The sequence below is a fragment of the Gobio gobio genome (genome assembly GCF_949357685.1).
Source record: "Gobio gobio genome assembly, chromosome: 4".
Lineage (NCBI taxonomy): Eukaryota > Metazoa > Chordata > Actinopteri > Cypriniformes > Gobionidae > Gobio > Gobio gobio.
The window spans coordinates 34,868,264-34,889,358 of NC_137100.1; the positions used below are offsets into that span (position 1 = coordinate 34,868,264).

General features: G+C 38.4%; 2 protein-coding genes across 5 annotated transcripts; one reads left to right on the forward strand and one right to left on the reverse strand.

Annotated features, from left to right (window-relative positions):
- Positions 1-1,616: 1,616 nt before the first annotated feature.
- pafah1b2 (platelet-activating factor acetylhydrolase 1b, catalytic subunit 2) lies at positions 1,617-10,977 on the reverse strand. 3 transcript variants are annotated; one of them, XM_079815364.1, is made up of 7 exons: positions 10,602-10,977; positions 10,237-10,482; positions 10,005-10,085; positions 9,763-9,852; positions 4,491-4,607; positions 4,262-4,384; positions 2,791-4,115 (listed from the first exon to the last, which is right to left on the reverse strand). In XM_079815364.1, the coding sequence occupies exons 3-7, from the start codon at positions 10,080-10,082 to the stop codon at positions 3,837-3,839; spliced, it is 687 nt and encodes a 228-aa protein (XP_079671490.1). In that variant the 5' UTR covers positions 10,083-10,085; positions 10,237-10,482; positions 10,602-10,977; the 3' UTR covers positions 2,791-3,836. The 3 variants fall into 3 exon arrangements, with proteins under 3 accessions (XP_079671489.1, XP_079671490.1, XP_079671488.1); XM_079815363.1 differs by lacking the exon at positions 10,237-10,482 and having other exon boundaries at positions 1,617-4,115; positions 10,602-10,965; XM_079815362.1 differs by having other exon boundaries at positions 10,237-10,960.
- Positions 10,978-12,809: 1,832 nt separating this feature from the next.
- On the forward strand, positions 12,810-18,963 carry mpzl2b (myelin protein zero-like 2b). Of its 2 annotated transcripts, none has more exons than XM_079815366.1 (4): positions 12,810-13,041; positions 13,987-14,156; positions 15,223-15,433; positions 15,961-18,963. In XM_079815366.1, the coding sequence occupies exons 1-4, from the start codon at positions 12,987-12,989 to the stop codon at positions 16,122-16,124; spliced, it is 600 nt and encodes a 199-aa protein (XP_079671492.1). In that variant the 5' UTR covers positions 12,810-12,986; the 3' UTR covers positions 16,125-18,963. The 2 variants fall into 2 exon arrangements, with proteins under 2 accessions (XP_079671492.1, XP_079671493.1); XM_079815367.1 differs by having other exon boundaries at positions 12,812-12,913; positions 15,961-17,383.
- Positions 18,964-21,095: the final 2,132 nt, after the last annotated feature.

Below are 21,095 nucleotides of genomic sequence, written 5' to 3' on the forward strand. Positions count from 1 at the left end.
GCCACCGGGTGTCATCCAAATTCCATTTTTTTTTATGCATTTTCCTGTAAATTTCTGTCCAAATGTCACTTCCATCACAAAACAGTCACCAAATATGGAACTTTGAGCCTCAGACCTTCCCGACGATATGTGTTTTGTCAAGATTACAAAAGATTTTGATTATAAAGTAGGTAAAATAAATGTTGTAATATGAAACATGACACCGCCCACAAGGGGAGGAGCCCACTAGAAGAATTTAAAGTACCGTTTCCATGGTAATGCAACATCCAATTTCAAAACGGTTTTCACACGAAAAAAAAGGCGATCAAAAAAAGAGTGCCAGGCATCCCGCCAGCGGGACGGTGACAGTTAAAACACAGTTTTTTATTGTCAAAATGCATGTGTAAGTCTTTGAAGCACTCTCTTTATGAACAAATATCAACTCAGTGTAGCGATTTAACTTTTTTTAATAGACTTAAAGGGGCTATATGCGTTTTTCTGAAATTTAAACTCGCGACTAACACCTGTGGCCAAAAAACAGAACTGCTCTCATTTTCTGCTCGCTCTCACAGCGGTGGTGACGTCACATCCGCAGACAGCGCGGGAAAAGACGACCCGCCAGAAAATAGGAAAAATAGGATACAGGCTTATAGGTGCACCCACTGTGAGCGGACAAGGTGTCAGTATGCTCATCAGGAGATGTTTGAGTCATAAATGGTAAAATAAAAAGGCTATTGTTACGTTTATTTTGGGGGAAAAGTTGCATATAGCCCTTTTAACCACCTCCTCTCGTAACAGAGAGGGTCAAACAAGTTCTGAGAGCACTAGGCTATATGCAACATACAAAAAACGAGTTTATCTATGTGGGTTAAGTCTGTATCATCAGAACAGAGCTCAATGAGCTTGTCATCATCAGTAGTAACTTATCACTGTTCATGCAAGCTGATGAATCCTTGTCATATCAGAACCCAAAATAGATGTATTTCAAGCAGAGCATGTCATTGCCCTTTTGCCTACCTTGTGAACTGATTTCCAGTTAGGCTACTTCTCAATAACCCGTTTTTTGTTTTCTCATTTTGCAGACTTTACATTTATCGCCCATCATTTAATTTATACTTTTAGATGTAAAAGATTATAAACAGTAGTGATGGGACGTTTGCGAATGAGTAGGCCTAGGTGAACGTCGGGAGCTGGCTCGCATATCTGAAGAGCCGACTCTTTTTTTTTCATTATGTGATAATGAAATAATGAATTATTTTAATTGTATTCAAAATAATAGACTCTGTATATAAATAATCTGTTCTTCTCGAAAACAGGACAAATAATTACTGAGAGAAGAAACCGCATCAGCCACTCGAAACTATGCCCCATACATTGTAACATTGTAGCCTACATTGTAATATGTTAGGGGTACATTGTAACATAACCAAATGACAGCTTAAAATGTTACCTGATATAATACAAAAAATATCTAAGACAAACTCAAATATTTTGTCAAGAAGATAAAATAATTATTTTTTTCAAATAAAATAATGGCATTTTTTAATTATTAAAAATAAACACATTTTTGAGTTTGACAACAAACACACCTCAAAACATACAGCATAGTTAAAAATAATAATAATTAAGCATTTCTCAACATTGACTCTCAGTCTTTATTCACATTTTTCTCATGGTTTCTCAATAGAATTCATAAAAGTAGAGAATATAACAGAACAGTTCTAATACGGGCTCGGTGTGACAACATGCCCCGCCTGCATAACTGGAATTAACCCCGGCTTGTGTCTTCTGCTGTTAGATCAGCATTAAAGAATGATCTCAACTGTTAAATAACAGATATAAGATTAAAATAATATCAGATTTGTCTAATTTTAAATAAACACAAAAAAACAGAGATAAAAAAATGAACGCAATTGAAATGTAGCCTACTTTCAGTGATATCTTCCAAAGATTTTTTTTTAATTTTGACGCAATTTTTTCCCTATATAATGTTGATATGGCAACTAATAGGCCTAAATACACTAAGTTTCGTCATCCTGGCATGTGTGTGTGTTACAACTAACCTGCTTTATACTTTGTGCCACACTCACACCCCTATTCTTTTTTTCATAACAAATCAATGCATTTTTAAAGAAATTGTGAGACATTGTGAGTATGATTTCATTTAATAACTTAATTAGAATTTTTTCACACCTATCATAGTCAAAGTCATCGTTAAAATATTTATTTTTTTAAAGAGCCGTTTGTGAGACAAAAGAGCCGGCTTTTTTCAGTGAGCTGAGTCAAACGAGCCGGCTCACGAAAAAGAGCCGAAATGCCCATAACTAATAAACAGTAGCTATTAGGTTATCTACATAATTCTGCAGTACTAGGTTATTATTTTCACAGGTTGGTGTGCTATGTCTCCCTCTACAGGTTGAATGGGGTTATTATTTTTTGCATATGCTATGCAATTTTGCATATGCAGTCTATGGCTGGAACAGATTCGAATTGTAACGAACTGTATTTGCCTCCAGCATGATACATGGTCCTCCCGTGTCTTTTCTTGTTATATAGTGCATCTGTGATCTTACATTCTTTTATTTGAGAAAGATCAATCACTGAATATTCAAGCAGACTCAAAAAAATAACAGATTGAACTAGGATGCAGAAACTCTGTTTTTTCTGATTTAGAGCTTATTGGGTTGAATGCAGATCCACAGGATTAGTTTTAGAATTATGCTAGCATACTGTACAAATGCTGTAAGAAACTGAAATAAGCATCACATATATACAGCATGTGAATGTGAAAGAAAGTTTACACACATGAATTAGATCCCTGTTAATTTATTGGAATGCTTGGATCTGAAGCATTATGTGGCAGTTGTGCCGCAGCAATAGTGCACGCTTTGCGGACCATACAAATAGTTATAGATGTTGGTCTCTTACACTCGAACACAAAAACATTCACATACACCAGCACCAGCTACATAAGCACTTGCACAGAGTACATTAATACTAACAGATTATATTTTTATATATACATACATAGACACACACGCGCGCGCGCGCGCGCACACACACGCACACACACACACACACACACACACCCACACCCACACAATGTATTTATCACTATATTGCCCACTTGCTATACCATACTCAACTCTTCACATAATATTTTACAGATCGCTTGGACATATACACAAAAACATGGATGCAAGTGAGATAAAAATTAACACTGAAAACCTAGTGGTTGTGCATTAGACCCTTAAGAGGAGGAGCTTTCTCAAACTCAGACTTACAAACCCATACACAAGGAATGATATGGTTAGATCACTCCAGTCTTACTCTAATATATCATTATATCATATGTTTGTTATTGGGAATATGAAAGGGCAAAAGATGAAGTTTCAGATGCTTCTGTGCCAAAAAAAACCAAACAAATTTAAAAATGGGAATAAGACATAAGCAGATATTTCAAAGGCATGATTTCTCTTGTGAGAACTGAATCATGTATCTGTCATCATAACACCGCTGTGAGTGTGACCGAGTGCATGTATGAAGGCACAGAGATGCTGGCAGAGTAAGTGCTACTATTAAAGGTTGTTCAGACTGTGACAATGGGATTTTGAAGAGATTCCAGTCCCACCGCTAAGCAACATGTCCTAAGAAAAACTATTTCTTGTCACAAATATTTCTTATCTATTCTTCATTCTCTTACTGTTGTCTATTATGCATCTTAGATACATATACACAGTTTATACTTTTCATATAAAATCGGCCACCGTCTTACTGTTCTTTTTGCACTTTTCATCAACCCTGCCCTTCATTTCTTAACCCTGCCTCTCCAGTGATTGACCAATGTGGTGCCCTTCTTAAACCAGTGAGGCCCGCCTCTCCTGAGGCGTTTCCTCCAGCAGTTGAAGCAGCAGCTCATGGAGAGTCGTCGATATGGTCCTGTATGCACCAGCGGTCAGATGCAGGAAGTCGAACATGTCTCGAGAGGAAATTGTCCCATCTGAGTGGACAAAACTACCTCCCACATCAAGTAACTGAACAGGGCCGAGTTGAGGAAGAGACACACGGAGTAAATTGTTCACCGATGCATTTTTCTCCCTCAGAGGGTTAGGAAACTCTCCCCTTGGCAACAGGCCCTGAATGACAGGAGGCGCGACTAATCAGCTTTGACAAAAATGACCTGAAACTGAATTGCTGAGAGTTGAAACTCTGTATACACATTCATTACAACACCACAAATCTCACATCAAGAATTATAGACTTATAGCTTTAGGTAACTCACCAAAACAATAATTTTGGACTTGGGGAGGTGAGACAGAAGTAACTGTGCAATGGCCAGTATTCCTCCTGCAACTTGATCTGCAGTGTGATCATGATTATTGGTACCTACCCATAAAACCACCACCTGTGGAAAACAAAATGAGGACATAGTCGCAACTGGTGAACACACATATCGCTTTATGGTAAATGTTGTTTAAACTATTGACAACAAACCAAAAACTCTTCCTCACCTTGGGTCTTATGTTCTCCAGTTCTCCATTCTGTAGTCTCCACAGCACATTACAGGTTGTGTCTCCACCAATCCCAAAGTTCAGAGCATGGAGAGGTGAGAAAAGTTCCCTCCACACCTGAGACCAGCACCAATAAAAAGTGTAAACCAAAATATGTACATTTATTTGAAAACCCATTATATGCTGATTATTATTAATACCATACAATAACCTGCAACAGACACAAAACATCAGGTGTACAATAAAGTGTATAAGCAAAAGAGTCGTACCTTTTTCATTTTGGAAAGGTAAACTTGTATTTAAGTGTCATTTTTGCGACACTATACTATTACACATAAATGTGCAAAATTGACAGTGAGACTGTCACCCTATCTTATAGCCATTTTATGATTTGTGCAGCTCAACAACCTTTTATCACACATTATTACTGTATTCTCTTAGTCCTTTCTATAGTGATGGATGACTATAGGAATTTGGCCTGTGTGTCACGTTATATTAAGAGCCCAGTCAAACAGGAAGTCATGACTTCTTACTTAAAGGGGGGGTGAAACACTTCAGTGTTTTCAGTCAATCTCATGTCAATCTTGAGTACCTATAGAGTAGTATTGCATCCTTCAAATCTCCGAAAAGTCTTTAGGTTTTATTATATTTATAAAAGAAAGATACGCTTTACAGAGTCTTTCCGAATAAAACCGAGCAGCTGGGGGCGTATCGTGTGGGCGGAGCTAAAGAATGACGAGCCCGCGCAGCTATAGAGTGCCGAAGTAATGACGTCACTTTGTAGGCCAACCCGGAAGTTAGCGGCGCATGGGTTCCCTCGATCAAAAAGCCATTCATTTTCCCCATAGACTTTTGGAAAATCGCAAAAAATAAGATCTGTGTTCAACAAAGAGTTATGAACCTTACACGTTTTGTCTACCAAGATAATCTTTACAAGTTAATCCAAAATGTATACATTTTGAAGCCCAAATAAAGCCGTCAGATATAAAATGCTAACGGTAGGCTATAAACGGACTACAGCACACCATGGTCGCGGATCAACGTCATCATCAAGCTTCCTCAAACTTTATTTAAAAGCACGCTCGCTCATTATGATCTGCGCTGTGTATGAACACTTATCCACTTTTTCATGAGAAATATTGCCCATTCGTTTTTTCCAAAAATGTTAGAAACTAATTTTGTTTATGAGTGCCTCTCTGAGATTTATCTTTTGTTAATGTTTTTTCAGACAATATGATTATCACTGTGATAACATTAAATGACATGAAACACAACCCAGTCTCTTTTTGTTAAATGCAAGTTTATGTATGATCAATAATACAAAACGTATAATAAGCTACACATGAAATAAAGCAAACAATTTAGTCAAACATTCAAAGTCAGTGCTAGTCGGCTAACTTACGACGGTAACGTACAGTTATAGCCTAAAAATAAACAAGTAATGAAACTTATCTTTGCACTCAGCCTAAACGATTTGCCAGGGAACAAATTATAGATCCATGAGAGCAAATATGGGCCGTTAAATCTCCACAAGACTAATTATAGCTGGAGACGCCACAGAGACATCAGAGCCAGCGGCAGACGTCAGAAGGACTAGCCGAGGAAAGTCAACTCTCGCCGGCTAAACAAGCGCTGACCGCCGGAGCTCACAACTCCGATAACACCAGATAAAATGTTAAAATAGGCACTCTTCTTATAAATAAACCACAGATTTGAGCTTTAAACAACTACATTATCGACTGAAAAAGTCTTAAAACTAAGTTGTCACACATTAACAGTAGATTTTAACACAAAAAGACGTGTAAACACAGCCCATGTTAGCCATTTCTCAACGAGACGAACATGTGAAGAGAGTAAACTCCAAATGTTCAAGCATCCAACTTAGCGCGAATAGCGCGATTTATTCACGCCACATAAGTTCTTCATGAAACCAGGCTGAAACGCGGGCTAGTGAGAGATTGCCTGTTTGTCACGATGACGTCTAAAGTCCCCGCCAAAGGATGTAGTCCCTTTTAGCAACTTGTTAGCAACCATCGTTTTTAAGACACAATAAAGTTTTAAAAAATCACAAGCAGGTTTTAACTAATGTGTTTTATGTCATAGATCAAAACGTGAAAATATTTAGAGGCTTTGTTAACCACAGACCTTATTTCAGGCGATTTAGCAAAAACCCATTCAAAAAACCCATAGACTTTAGGGCGAGGGAACCCGTAGGGCTAAAATGCTAACTCACTTCCGCGTTTTGGCCTACAAAGTGACGTCATTACTTCGGCACTCTATTGCGTTGAGAGCATCTGATAGCTGTGACATCCTTGAACGTGGAAAAAACATTATCCTAAATAAACCATTGAGATCAATCAGATTTAGCCATACATATATGATCCAGAATCAGATCCGGAGGCTGAAATTGAACAGGAGAAGCAGCAACGACCACTACAGCAGGACGTCTCAATGGTATGTATTGTAACTGTATATATTTGCTTAGCGGCTTGTCATGCGCGAGTTTTACAACATTTGTGTGCGTTTACTCATGGTTTATGAGAACATAATTTGGTTTATATATAGCAAACGGAACGGTTTTGCACGGTTTCCATAGAAAAACAATGGAATAGTAGCGCATTTGAATGAACGAGTCGATAGCTAACAACACAGACATTTGATGCAGTTTTACTCACCGCCTGCTTCCAACGTTCGACCGTAAACCTTAACCTTAACCGCTCCATCTTTCAGCATTAGACGAGCTACAAATCCGGAGTTTAACTGTACCTGGTTTATAAACCATCGTGGCCGAAATTCAAGGAACAAACAAAAACACTTGCTCCGTTGCTGCTCCATCCACTGTCCCATTAACGCTGGATTCTTAGGGAAGCTGTGCAGGGTTGTCTTGCCCTGACAACCAATAACACACTTTGGGGACATTGTTGATTTCGTGAAGTCCTGTGACTGCTGCGCAGCCGATGACTTCCCTAAAGCCGAGCAGAGCACGTTAATGGGCGAGCATTTGCTCTCTCGCTTTAGTCGCGCGCCCGCCCTTCCGTGAGAAGAGCCCGTATGGCCCGTACAAGGACTTTCTGTCCTTGCATACCCATATTCGAAAAAAAAACTTTCTGAAACTTATGAGAAACCGGAAGGAGTATTTTTGGCACAGAAATACTCCATCAAAACTTTTTTTTGTGAAACTTTGTCCATGTTTAGCATGGGAATCCAAGTCTTTAAAGGGATAGTTCACCCAAAAATGAAAATTTGACATTTATCTGCTTACCCCCAGGCCATCCAAGATGTAGGTGTCTTTGTTTCTTCAGTAGAACACAAATGGAGATTTTTAACTTCAACCGTTGCTGTGTGTCACTCATAGAATGCATGTCAATGGTGACTAAATCTACTAGGGTAAAAAAAAACATGCACAGACCACTTCAAATTAATCCATGCGGCTTGTGACGACACATTAATGTCTTAAGACACGAAACGATCGGTTTGTGCGATAAACCGAACAGTATTTATATCATTTTTTACCTCAAATACAACACCATGTCCAACAGCCCTGAAAGCGCAGCACTTCCGCAAACGTCAGAAGTGCTCTCGCGCTCGTATACAGTAAACAATGAGTGACGTATACGAGCGCTTCAGTGATGGGCGTGTTCGTTCAGTATCGGTGGTTCAATTCGTTCATGAACCAGATGTACCAGTTCGTTCACGAACGAGATGTACCAGTGTTCGATTCGTTCATGAACGAGATCTCTCTCGTTCAGACTCAAAAAAGCAACTTGGTCAGTGATGGACGTGTTCGTTACCTCCAATAATATCGCATTTTTTATTTGTTTTACAGTTTTTGGAGAATTGCATGACATGACTCAAACGTAATGAATTAATTTTTATTAATTTTATAAAACAACAACAACACTGAAAATAAATAATACAAACACAATACATCAGTCCTTAAGTAATCATTTAACCATCAGCCTGCATTATTACACTGTTTTCATTAAAATGGTAAAGTGCAAATGTCTTTCTCTGCTGCATATATGCCTAACTACACAAGCCGAGCTCTACATGTTCGCTATCAGTATCGTTCAATAGCTGGTTCATTTAGTTCACGAACGAAATACAGTTCGTTCACGAACAAGTCGAGAAGGAGATCAGTCTTTGGTTCAGAGTCAGACTCAAAAGTATCTCGGTCAGTAAAAGGCGTATTTGTTCACTGAATTCAACAAATCATATGCTCCGTCACATCTTATACTCGAATCGCTATTGGCTCGAAGTTGTCATTGACAGGATGAAACAGTCCACAGAGCTGCGCATGCGCTCGCTCCTCGCTGCTAATAGCGCCATGCTGCTGTGGAGGGAGGAATTTCAGTGAACAAGAAATATGAGTCAGTGGACTACTTGAGCGAGAACGATTCGTTCACCTAAAAGATTCGTTCAAAAAGAACGATTCGTTCACGAACGTAACATCACTAGTGCGAGAGCACTTCTGGCGTTTGCGGAAGTGCTGCGCTTTCAGGGCTGTTGGACATGGTGTTGTATTTGAGGTAAAAAATTATATAAATACTGTTCGGTTTATCGCACAAACCGATCGTTTCGTGTCTTAAGACATTAATGTGTCGTCACAAGCCGCATGGATTAATTTGAAGTTGTCTGTGCACCATTGACATGCATTCTATGAGTGACACACAGGAACGGTTGAAGTTAAAAATCTCCATTTGTGTTCTACTGAAGAAACAAAGACACCTACACCTTGGATGGCCTGGGGGTAAGCAGATAAATGTCAAATTTTCATTTTTGGGTGAACTATCCCTTTAACAGTGTAAAAAGCTCAGTATGCATGAAACAGCAAATATCTGACCACTGAATGTCACGAAAGACCAATCAGAATGGAATATTCCAGAGAGGGTTAAATTAAAATTCCTAATTATCATGGGAAAGTTGTGTTAATATATTAACTTTTATATTGTGAATTGCTGTGAAATGTCATATAGTGCTTCCAAATATTTCTAAAAATACACTAGTTTATATAAAATATTGTAATACATGTTCATACCATTACATGTCTAGTGCATTTTTAACATTTTGTATATTCACTTCTGCTCTAGTGCACTGGAAGATTACTATTTTTGGAAGATTAGTATGGAAGCAGTAATAGTTTTATATCTTGGATTCACTGCTTCTGCTATTCTGATTTGTATTTGGATAGAAGTATCTTACTGAGCAAATGGAATTGCAACCAAATAGTTCTCCTTTTTATGGATTGACTCATTAACGAGATAACAATCACCTCATACTGTTGCATAAGCTGCACCATTGAGTCCCCCACAAACAGAACATCAGGCTCCGCATCCTTGCACTCCTGCACAAACCGGTTGTGCTGCAACAACACAGAACAAATCCGAGCATGTTACACTAATCCTTAATCAGACTGAGGTGTTATGAAAGAGGAAAAGATTTTGCATAGCTCTGAGATGTACCAAGTATGCACAATGATTACAGAAGACTACAGTCTTTCACAATAGAGCACACCTGTGACATCCAGCGTCCGTCTCCCTGCACGTCGATCACAGGCGCAGGTTCAGCAGCGGGATTCTCCTCAGCGCTCATTCTCTACAACACAAACACAGCTGGTAAACCAACAATACTAATGAGCGGCCGCGCTGACGTAATGGAAATGAATGGCAATTGTTGACAAGTTCAGACTGAGTCCAAATTTCTAACTGTAATAATATTCGCTCCGAGCAAAATATAGATAGCCTACTTGAAAGGGTAGTTTCGCGCGTGCCAAACACGCATATCAAAAAGCTATAAAGCGGCACAAAGAGCGCGTGTTTTGCTTTTAGTCCTGAGGATGATGATGATGATGATGATGATGATGAGGAGGACGAAGATGATGGACCCCGGATGAAGCAAACACACAGCAGAGGTTGTGCAGTAAAGATTAACGCTTCATAGATGTGCTTTAGTGACTGGTACTGACAGGGTCAGGGATGATGATCCCATTTAGCTGATGGTATAACGAAGAAGAATGAATCAACTGCCGGGACAAAAGGAAAACACATTCCCGGGTGCATCACGCACACACACACACACGTCCGTCTCTATGCACACCTCCTCTTGACTAACCTGGCTACCGTGTTTGCAAATCCCGTCTGCAGTGAGTGAGCTGCGGGTGTGTGTGCAGCAGGGCAGGGCTCCCTCAATCACGTACAGCAGCAGCACCGCAATCGACTGACTGACTGTCCGGGGAAGATGCAGATGAGTGTTTCTGCAGCCGCGCACCTTCTCCCTTTGAAAGCAATGCAACCTTAACTGACTTAGTCCACACAATAATAATAATAATAATAACAATGTTTATTGTTTTAATTCTGTGGGTATATAGCGCGTTGACTAATAAAGAAATCACAGTAAATGTTTGGGTTATGTAAACCGAATAGCATCCAACCAAACCGCCTCCCCACTTCCCTGCGCAACCGCCCTCGCACTTTCTGGAAGCCTCACTTCCGCCTACAGCCATCGTCACGCACTTCCCATGCAGCGCCGTCCCGCCTCATGATGAAGGCAAAATATAGGCAAGATCTGACTGAAAACCGTTATAATATCGCAAGAGTAGGGTTGCCAACCCCAGCAAAAGAAATATAAAGATTCTTGGTTCTTTATAGGAAAACAAGGTATAGGTACAGTATAAAGTCAAAATAGCTTTACCACAGTGTGTCATGTAGCCTATGTTTTGCCAGAATTCAATGCTAAAAATAATTCCAGACATAAACACATTGGTTTAGGCTACTTATTAATCTACATATTAATTCTAAAAATAATTTTAATATCATACAGCAAATTGTACCAGAATTGTGACTAAACAAATGATGAGGAACAGATTTTGTTTAGGTGTAAGTTTTATTTTTAGTAGGCTACTTTACTTTTTTAACAAACTCAATTGCCATGTAATGTGCAAATAAACAACTTTGATGAGCCTAACTTATTTTTTTCTATAAACACAACTGATTAAATGTAGACTATGTAGAAATGTTACAATTATAATTGATGCTTTACATCGTAGGCTATGTAAGCAGTGTGTTATAGCTACTATTCCAAAAATCATATTGATTTAGGCAATAATGGCTACAGCCTATACAAGATATGAGAATTTTGTCTTACGTTTTGGCCATATTCCACGTTTTGGGAATTTTTAATTGGGATGCACCTTGTGTATTTTTGTCTGCCAGCAAAAAATAATCTCAATAACAGGCTATAGTCAATAGAAGCCAAAGCATCAAGCTTTGTGTGTTACCAAGCAACGCAAATGTGAATGCTGGTTTGGAGCCTGACGCATGAGATAACATTTTCAACATGTTTCTAGTAGTTAATTCCAAACAACAGCAACAAAACTTCTCAAACTCCTCCACTCACATACTTTGGTCTGGAATGCTGAACACAACTGAGCAGAGAGGCGATACAGTGAAAATGTCCCAATGCTGTTAAATACAAATTTGCAGAAACATTTGACCATAAGCAGATTGACCTCTTGACACAATTCAAAGAACACAAATTTGTAAGCCGCAGGTTTTTGTATGCAGCATTGCAAGAGAGAGTGCAGTAGATTTCCACATTTTGAATGTATTTGTCTAATCTAGTGTGATTAAGGCTTTACTCTGCCATGGAAAGGAGTTATCTGAATTAGTATTTGTTATGAGTGCATGCTTATTATTGCAAATACAATAAAAAAAATATGTTAATACAAATAGAACTTTCTATGCACGAGAAAAGGTCAGATCTATTTACAACATTCAAAACTACAAGATGAAAAGGCTTGCATGTGCCTAAATAATTTACGTAGAGCACTATAATTTTAATAATGACGTCACTTGAACCAGAAGGCTGAAGCTGCACTTCTTCAATATTCCACAAGATGGCAGCAGAGCCAATGCATGTCACACCTGATTTTAGTTTGCTGCCTTTCTCTGGCTGTACAGTTCACACTGAAATTATTTCAGTAGTAGGCCTATGTATGACAAGTAGAGTAAGACGAAATATCTTGTTGTATTCTCGCATTGAATACAATAAATTGCATATGACCGACAACTGTATGTAGCCTACATTAGTGAGAGAGAAAGACAAATTAACTAATCCCCGTATAAAACAAGACTGTGCTAATTAACCTTTCGATTAGATGTTGCCACATGTACTGCCTTTGAGAAACATGCAGCGACATGCACTGGATAGGCCTACATAAAAGAGGGCAGATTACTTGTACTTGTGGGAAACTTATGTCAAGGTAGTCCGTGTTTACGGGGTTTTGTTTACGCCTTTTAAATGTGATAACTCCTCCTCTTTTCACTCACGGATATTAGTGTAAACTGTGTGAGCGGTTTAGCATGGCCGCTGTGCTCAGGAGTTCCGAAGTTCAACTAAATACTTAAATATTGAGTGTAAATACAGTAAGTTGCTAGATATAGTTAGGCGAATAGTAGACTATCATATATAGGAGCTCTGCTCTCCTCTACTTTTCTTATGAGTCGAATCTGGATTTACCTGTTTTCCGCGCTGTGTGCGCTTGTCTTGTCAGGTGAGTTTAGTAGGCTACTTCCTGGATACTCCTTTAGTTTCAGAAAGAAAAAAAAGTATGTTTGATTAGCTTAATGTGATTAAATATTGAACATTTCAAGTCATTATTTGTGGTTTTAGATTCTCTGCCTGCTTCTTTTTTCAATTTGAAACTATGTGGTCACTTTATACTTTAGGCAGTCTCAGAGTTACGTAAACCAGTCGGATCTTTAACAAGCAGGTAGGGTTTAACAACGACTAATTTTTAGTGTTTCTGCGGCTCCTATTACACGCTTATCAGATTTACACGGTGCTACCGTTGGTAAAATACGATTATATGAGATTAGATTGATCCTCGGGGAGTTAATGCAGGCATTACAGCAGCTTGAAGTGGACAGCAGGTGCAATAAGAAAGATTAACGATAGGTAGAACAACTGGAAGAAAATCTAAAATTGAAAGAAGACACAAAATATATTACATATTGAAATGTAATTACAAATAGCCTACTATATAGGTAGAACTGCAGTGAGTAGAGAGTGACCTCGTGATTGAATGTTTCAGCTTAAGCCGAGTTAAAGACCCTGATCACAACAGGACCCGTGAAAGCTTTACCTTAATGCTTAATAAATAGTTCAGGGTAGTTAGAGCAGAATATCTCCCATGATGTGACTGAATGATACTGTAGATGTGGATTCATTATTGCCAACATTTAATACTGTATAAATTATTTAGATGGTGCATATTGTTAGCTGGAAGGCCATCTATCTGTCTGTCTGTCTGTCTGTCTGTCATGTTCGTTTGAGATAACATTATAGCTCTCTCTTTCTATGTTTTGTTGAAGGTGACAGAGAATGTAGATTTTAGTGGCAAGTTCCGGTTAGAGAATGTAAATGTTGTTGGAAATGTTGTTTGTGTGGTAGTGTCAGTTATACTTCTCTTAGTAACATATTAATCCATGGTTATCAGGTGTATATCAGGTGGAGGGAATGGAGGTGTTTACATCTTCAGAGTTGGAGGCAGCCAATGGGACAGATGTACGGCTCAAATGTACATTTAAATCTACCCATCCGCTCTCGGAAGAATCAATCACTGTATCCTGGAGCTTCCTGGCACTTGGAAAGAAAACACCAGAATCGGTGAGAGTTAATGAGTTAACTCTGTAAAGCCTGACATATTAAATAATAGTCAGATTTTTTTATTTTATCATTTTAAATTGGAACTGTTTATTGAGCCTTTAGCCAAAATCTAAAAAAAAAAGTTTACATATGTGTTTTGTTGTATCAAATGTGATGCATCAGGCTTTTATGGCTCATAAAGTGTGATCTATAGAAGAATATGGATCTCACAGCTGAGGTGGAAAAAATACCTACATTTTATTCAAACTGAGCAAAAATACTAAGATGAAAGTCTGATAGCTTCTAATGTAAATCAGTAAGATTTTTATAATAACAGACTATTTGCATAAATTGCATATGAATATCAGTCACTCTATTTCTCCCAATAATATTTCGGTAACACTTTAGAATAATGGTCATTAGTTAACATTAGTTAACTACATTAGTTAACATGAACTAATAATGAACTGCACTTATAAAGCGTTTATTAATCTTTGTTAATGTTAATTTCAACATTTACTAATGCATTATTAAAATCTTGCTAACATTAGTTAATGCACTGTGAACTAACATGAACAAACCATGAACAGCTGTATTTTTATGAATTAACGTTAACAAAGATGAACAAATATAGTCACACATGTACTGATTATGGTTAGTTCATGTTAGTTAATACACTAACTAATGTTAACTAATGACCATTATTCTAAAGTGTTACCAATATTTCTTATGTAAGACGATTATTGAATGCTTATTCTTATGACAAATCTCTGCAGTTTTGTTGAGGGACAAGTTTTATGAGGTGCAAAACGTTTTTCAGCAATGTTTTGATCATGTTGATCATTTAGTTACAGTAGGCTTTATAGGGCTAATATATCAGAATAAATTGTTTTCATTACTAGGTGAAATGAGGCTGTGTACAGGACATGTGCTCCTAAATCCTTGTTCTCTTCAAAAATCTTCTATCCCCATTTTCCTCCTGCCCCTTGTCGCTTGTTCCTCTCTTCACTTTACTACCCCAGTTCTAACCTCATTTCAGTGGGCTATATTTCTTTCTTATTTAACTTTCAACATTTCTCTCTCAAAGATTTTTCACTACCAGAGAACTGCATATCCCCCAGTAGAAGGCTTGTTTAAGGATCATGCTGTATGGTCTGGTGATGTAATGAAGGGTGACGCATCCATCACGCTGAAAGATTTGCAGTTCACCTTTAATGGTACCTACAGCTGCCAAGTCCGAAATCCGCCCGACATCCAGGGCTTCTCAGGCGAGATCAGCCTCAGAGTTGTTCAAAAAGGTGAGAGTAGATGCTGTGGCTTGAAAAATGAGCTTGAAAAATCATTCATTTGCTCACCCTTCCAAACATGTATAGCAGGAGAGGTGAAGGTTATATAAGCAGGATGTTGTGTTCTTTCTTTGATCCCAGCAGCTGAAGGACAGAAGTATCTAATCAACTGGCTAGAATAGCAGACATACTTCTCTGAAAGTGTTATGATACAGACAAGAAGAGTATAAGAGTAAAAAATAGTGAGTGGTATTCAGTTTGCTTACCGTCCTCTGATAAAATTTCCCACATCTCTTATTTGAACAAATTTTCTCATCCTCCTTAGTTTTAGTTTCAAAGCACATTATTGGCATGATTATTTTACTTACAATTTTGTCAAATCATCAGCATATGCAATAAAAGCAGTGACAGAAAAAAATAAAATAAGACTAGTACTGCTAAAAATAACAACAACATCATACAATTTACAATAATAAAATAAAGTAGAATAAAATAAACTGCAATGAGCATAAAGAATACTCTCTCTTTTCTTCTTCTAGTTTCATTCTCTGAAATTGGAATTCTGGCTATTGCTGTGGGTGGATCCATTGGCCTCGTTCTCCTCATCCTCATCATCTATATCATTGTGCGGGTATTCCGGAGACAGGACAATGACATGGGTTTTGAGATGGAGGATCACAGATCAAAGGGCCAAGTGTTGTGAGAGAGTACGCCTGACTTGGGCTTTTAGTGAGGAGTGATACATGAAATAATACATTATGTCACACTCACAGTATTCCCCAATTGTATGAAATAACATAATATCTAGAATTGTACAGACACATTTGTAGTAATCTTTACAATTTTTTTTTTTTTTTTACATTTTATTTGTTGATGTTTTTTGATGTATGAAAACATAAGGGGGATAAAGGTAATTTTTTATGCATAAATTGAAACCTTTGTATTCTTAAAATATGAAAAACTAGTTTAAATATGTATATAAAACCAGACTTCATGGACTATTGCTGCCTATAGGTATGATTGAGAATTTTTAGTCACTCATTCTGTGTTGTCGTCTGTTGCACTGATTTACGGCAGTTTGTACAGTCACACATGTATTTAATGTTCATGTGTGCATGTGTGTATGAACGCATTATATTTGGATCACAGACCTGTGCAGAAAAAACCCTCTTCGTTTAAAAGAGCAATGCAATTTTAAAACCAGTACAACATTTTGGAAATATATATGGAATAGATGGATCAAAAAGAAACTCCATGAAAAAAATATTGAACAAATGTTGTACTTGGACATTGATTGTTCTTTTTACTGCCCATCTCATTGTCTAAACCTCAACTCTTCAGTGTTTTGAGCTTCTCTGTTCATCAATGCGATTTTGCTATTTATAACATTGCTTTCAAATGAGTAAATCCATCCTTTATTCTTAGTTTAAAATGAAATCCTGTAATCTCTGTTGACGACAATGTTTTTGTATTTTCTTGTTGGTTTTGTTACATTTTACTAAAATGTTGATAGAATTTTTTTTACACATTTTAAAAAGGAAAAAAAAAGTTTTAAAAGCTGTAAAAGCACCTTTCTTTTTTTTACACCTACTGTACTGCCCATCAATCTGGTTGTGTGCCAGTTTATGCTGGACTCCTAGTTTTGGTTGTGCTTTCAATACATTTCCAACTTGTATTATCCTATATTTAAAGTAGACTGATTTAGTCATGGTTAAAAAAAGTAAGAACAAAAACAAGGACCGGACCCTTTTAAAATTGGACAGTGCTTTACTATGAAAACGGTACTTTAAAACCTTTTAGCAGGCTCAATTTTTGTGATATCAACTTCAAATTTGTAACACTTGGTTTGATATGGCTTTGATTTTCTAGCTATTTTAAAGTCCAACTTATTTAGTAAAATATATATTTTGTATAAAATAAAAATGTTTAGTTACAATTGCATTACAGTAAACTTAAACATCTATGACGTTGTCTGCTTTAATTTTTTAAGCTGCTTTTACTTTAAAGGTGCCATAGAATTTATTGATACAATATTTTAAATTGTTATCTACATAGAAGGCATGTGGCTTAGGGAAGGGCAAAAATACTCCAGATACGGTTTTATATGTCCATTTACAACCCTAGGATTTGTCCCTAGAATGAAATGGTCTGTTTTTGCCTTATTTGGAAGGGTCATGAATAATAATGTTGAGCTCTGCTCTGATTGGCTGTTTCACAGCAAGGCTCATTTCTGTAGCTCACACAAGTGCAGTTATTCAGCAAACACAATTGCAAACAACACAAGCGGCTCGTGAGTCGCGACAGAACACAGACCACCTGAATGACACTTTAAGCAGAAAATCTCAAATGGAGACTGCTGAAATGCAGCTTACTTGTTTATTGGTGTTTTCAGATCATCATCATCAGCACGCGTGAGAGAGACATGTTAAGTAAAACGCCGGATATAATATGTGTTCTTTTAACAGAAAAGCTCTGATTTGGGGATTTAAATTACTGAAATATGCCAACCGCAAGCACGAACACTCGAACACTTCTCTTTTTACCCCGACAAAACCAAAGAGTGCTTTTTGTTCAAGTTTTTATTTTTTAAACTACATTTTAGTCAACGTTGACTTTTTTCGTCAATGATATTGCATGTTTATATAGTCACAATAATCGTTTAAGGACGTTTGTGTCATCTCGTCTTGTCTCAGTCATGGAAAAAAATTGCCTGACATTGTCATACTCGATTCTAGTCAGAATTTTAGTCTGATACTGCTCCAGTGGGCTGTGATTATGAGGCGTGTTTCAACTGAACCAGGAAAGAAAATGCCTCGCATTCAGTTGGATAGACCTACACCAATCAGAGCAACGGAGTGATGCATAGTTGTCAACAGAACTCAACTGCACGCACGCTGGAAGAAGTAGAAGAAGAAGATGAGTGTAAACGATCTTTGCCGGTGTTGTAAAAAATAATTTAAGGATACACGGAGTACTTACCAACACGATCATCATTTTTGATCATATACGAACAGGTTCTCCGTTTAGGATTAGAACGAATTCAACCGCTCTTTGGTGACGTGCATAATTAGATTACTGTTGAGCACCTGTCCATCATCGTATAAAGCCCGCCCTGACAATTTGATTGGTCCGAACAGCACTGGTTCGAGCATAGTTGCTCCACAACGGATCAAGTCCAGACCGAACTTCCCAACCTCAAATGTTGTGGGCGGGGCTAAGTTTGGCTGGGATCCAGGCTAGGAAAAAAAGGTTGTCAATTAACATTTTTCGTCATATTTTCGTTAACGAAATTGTCACCAGTCAGAGCAAACTTTTATTTAAATTGTTGCAGTATCCTGTTATAGATAAACATCAGCCATGACTGTTGACAGTTCTGTTCTATGGGAAGGGTATGTAAAGTGCTCACATCCCCTACACAGCCTAGAATATAACATTTATATCCATGATCTGCTGTTTTCACTATATTGTCCAAATCTTCACAATACCAGCAGAAGTTCTGATGATTTGGCCGTGCAGGTCCACGTTAAAGGGATAGTTCACCCAAAAAGAAAATTTTATGTTTTTCTGCTTACCCCTAAGGCATCCAAGATGTATGTGTCTTCGTTTCTTCAGTAAAACACAACTGAAGATTTTTAACTCCAACCGTTGCTGTGTGGCACTCATATAATGCTTGTCAATGGGGTCTAATTCTATGAGAGTAAAAAAAACATGGACAGACAACTTCAAATTAAAGGGTTAGTTCACCCAAAAATGAAAATTTTGTCATTAATTACTCACCCTCATGTCGTTGGACACCCGTAAGACCTCCGTTCATATTCGGAACACAAATGAAGATATTTTAGTTGAAAGCTGATGGCTGAGAAAGGCTTCAGACAGGCCTCCATTGGCATTCAGTACATTGACACTTCCAAGATCCATGAAAGGCACTTAAAACGTTGTTACAAAGTCTATCTCACCACAGTGGCTCTACAATAATCTTACGATGCGATGACATTAGTTTTTGTGCGCAAAAAAAAATCAAAATAACACCTTTATCCAACTTGTTCTCGACTTCCGTGTATGCCTCCACGACGCATGCGCGAGAATATGACGCAGATCCGGCGTTCGGACATATGACCCAGAAGCGATTTGTTTACGAGCAGAGGAAGACGCGCGTGTCTAAGCTGTTGGATTCTACATTGATCGTGCTTTAGGTCTCGGCGTAGTGCTCAAAATGGGACTGAAGTTGTATTTCATGGATTCCCGAACACCGGCGCTACGTCATATTCTCGCGCATGCGTCGTGGAGGCATACACGGAAGTCGAGAACAAGTTGGATAAAGGTGTTATTTTGATTTTTTTTTTGCGCACAAAAACTATTGTCGTCGCATCGTAAGATTATTGTAGAGCCACTGTGGTGAGATAGACTTTGTAACGACGTTTTAAGTGCCTTTCATGGATCTTGGAAGTGTCAATGTACTGAATGCCAATGGAGGCCTGTCTGAAGCCTTTCTCAGCCATCAGCTTTCAACTAAAATATCTTCATTTGTGTTCCGAATATGAACGGAGGTCTTACGGGTGTCCAACGACATGAGGGTGAGTAATTAATGACAAAATTTTCATTTTTGGGTGAACTAACCCTTTAAACCCTGCGGCTCGTGACGACACATTGATGTCTTAAGACACGAAACGATCGGTTTCTAAGAGAAACCGAATGGTATTTATGCAATTAATTTCACCTCATATCAGACGAACGCTTCAGCTCTCCAGACTGCCATCACTTCCCGTGAGTGAGGTCAAAATTCCGGCCAGGTCAAAGATATGTATATGTAGATTCCCCATCCACGCAGGCACTAATGAGGTATCTATGTATATATGACCCGGCCTGAATTTTGACCTCACTCACGGGAAGTGATGGCAGTCTGGAGAGCTGAAGCGTCAGTTCGTACTGCATCTTAAGACGCTATGGGAGCCTATTTAATCCCGCCGTGCGATGAAGCGCAATGGTATGTACTCCCTCAGTTTGAGCACTATAAGGGGGCCCAAGACTAGAGTTATTGACACATCATGATATATATATTTATATATATATATCCCTATTCATACTGGGCTCATAGAGGCCAGCAATTAAGGGGAAAAAATATTCAGTCATGCATTGAGCATATGAAGACCCAGATGCCTAACTAATAAGGACGGGTTACCCATTAATGCTTATCATTATACAGCAAGGATCTGTGCCTGCAGCGCAGGGACTTCCAGACTGTAGAATCTGGTAAAAGTAGATGGTGAGGACCAGCCTGCCGATCTACAGATGTCACCAATAGACACTCCACTAGACCACGCCCAGGAGGAGGCCATGCCTCTGGTGGAGTGAGCTTTGACACCTATGGGACATTGAAGGCCCATAGTATCGTATGCTAGCGCTATTGCGTCAACTAGCCATCTGGCTAGACTTTGCTTGGTGACCGGAAGTCCCTTAGTGCGGCCACCAAAGCTTACAAAGAGCTGCTCCGACTGCCTAAAGTGGGAGGACCGCTCAAAATATGCTCTGAGCGCCCTAACAGGGCAGAGCAGGTGTAACTATCTCTCATCCTCAGAGGGTGGAAGAGTAGAAAGAGTGATTACCTGTGCTTTGAATGGTGTTGAAAGCACTTTAGGCACATATAAATGTCTTGGTTTGAGGATGACTTTGGAAT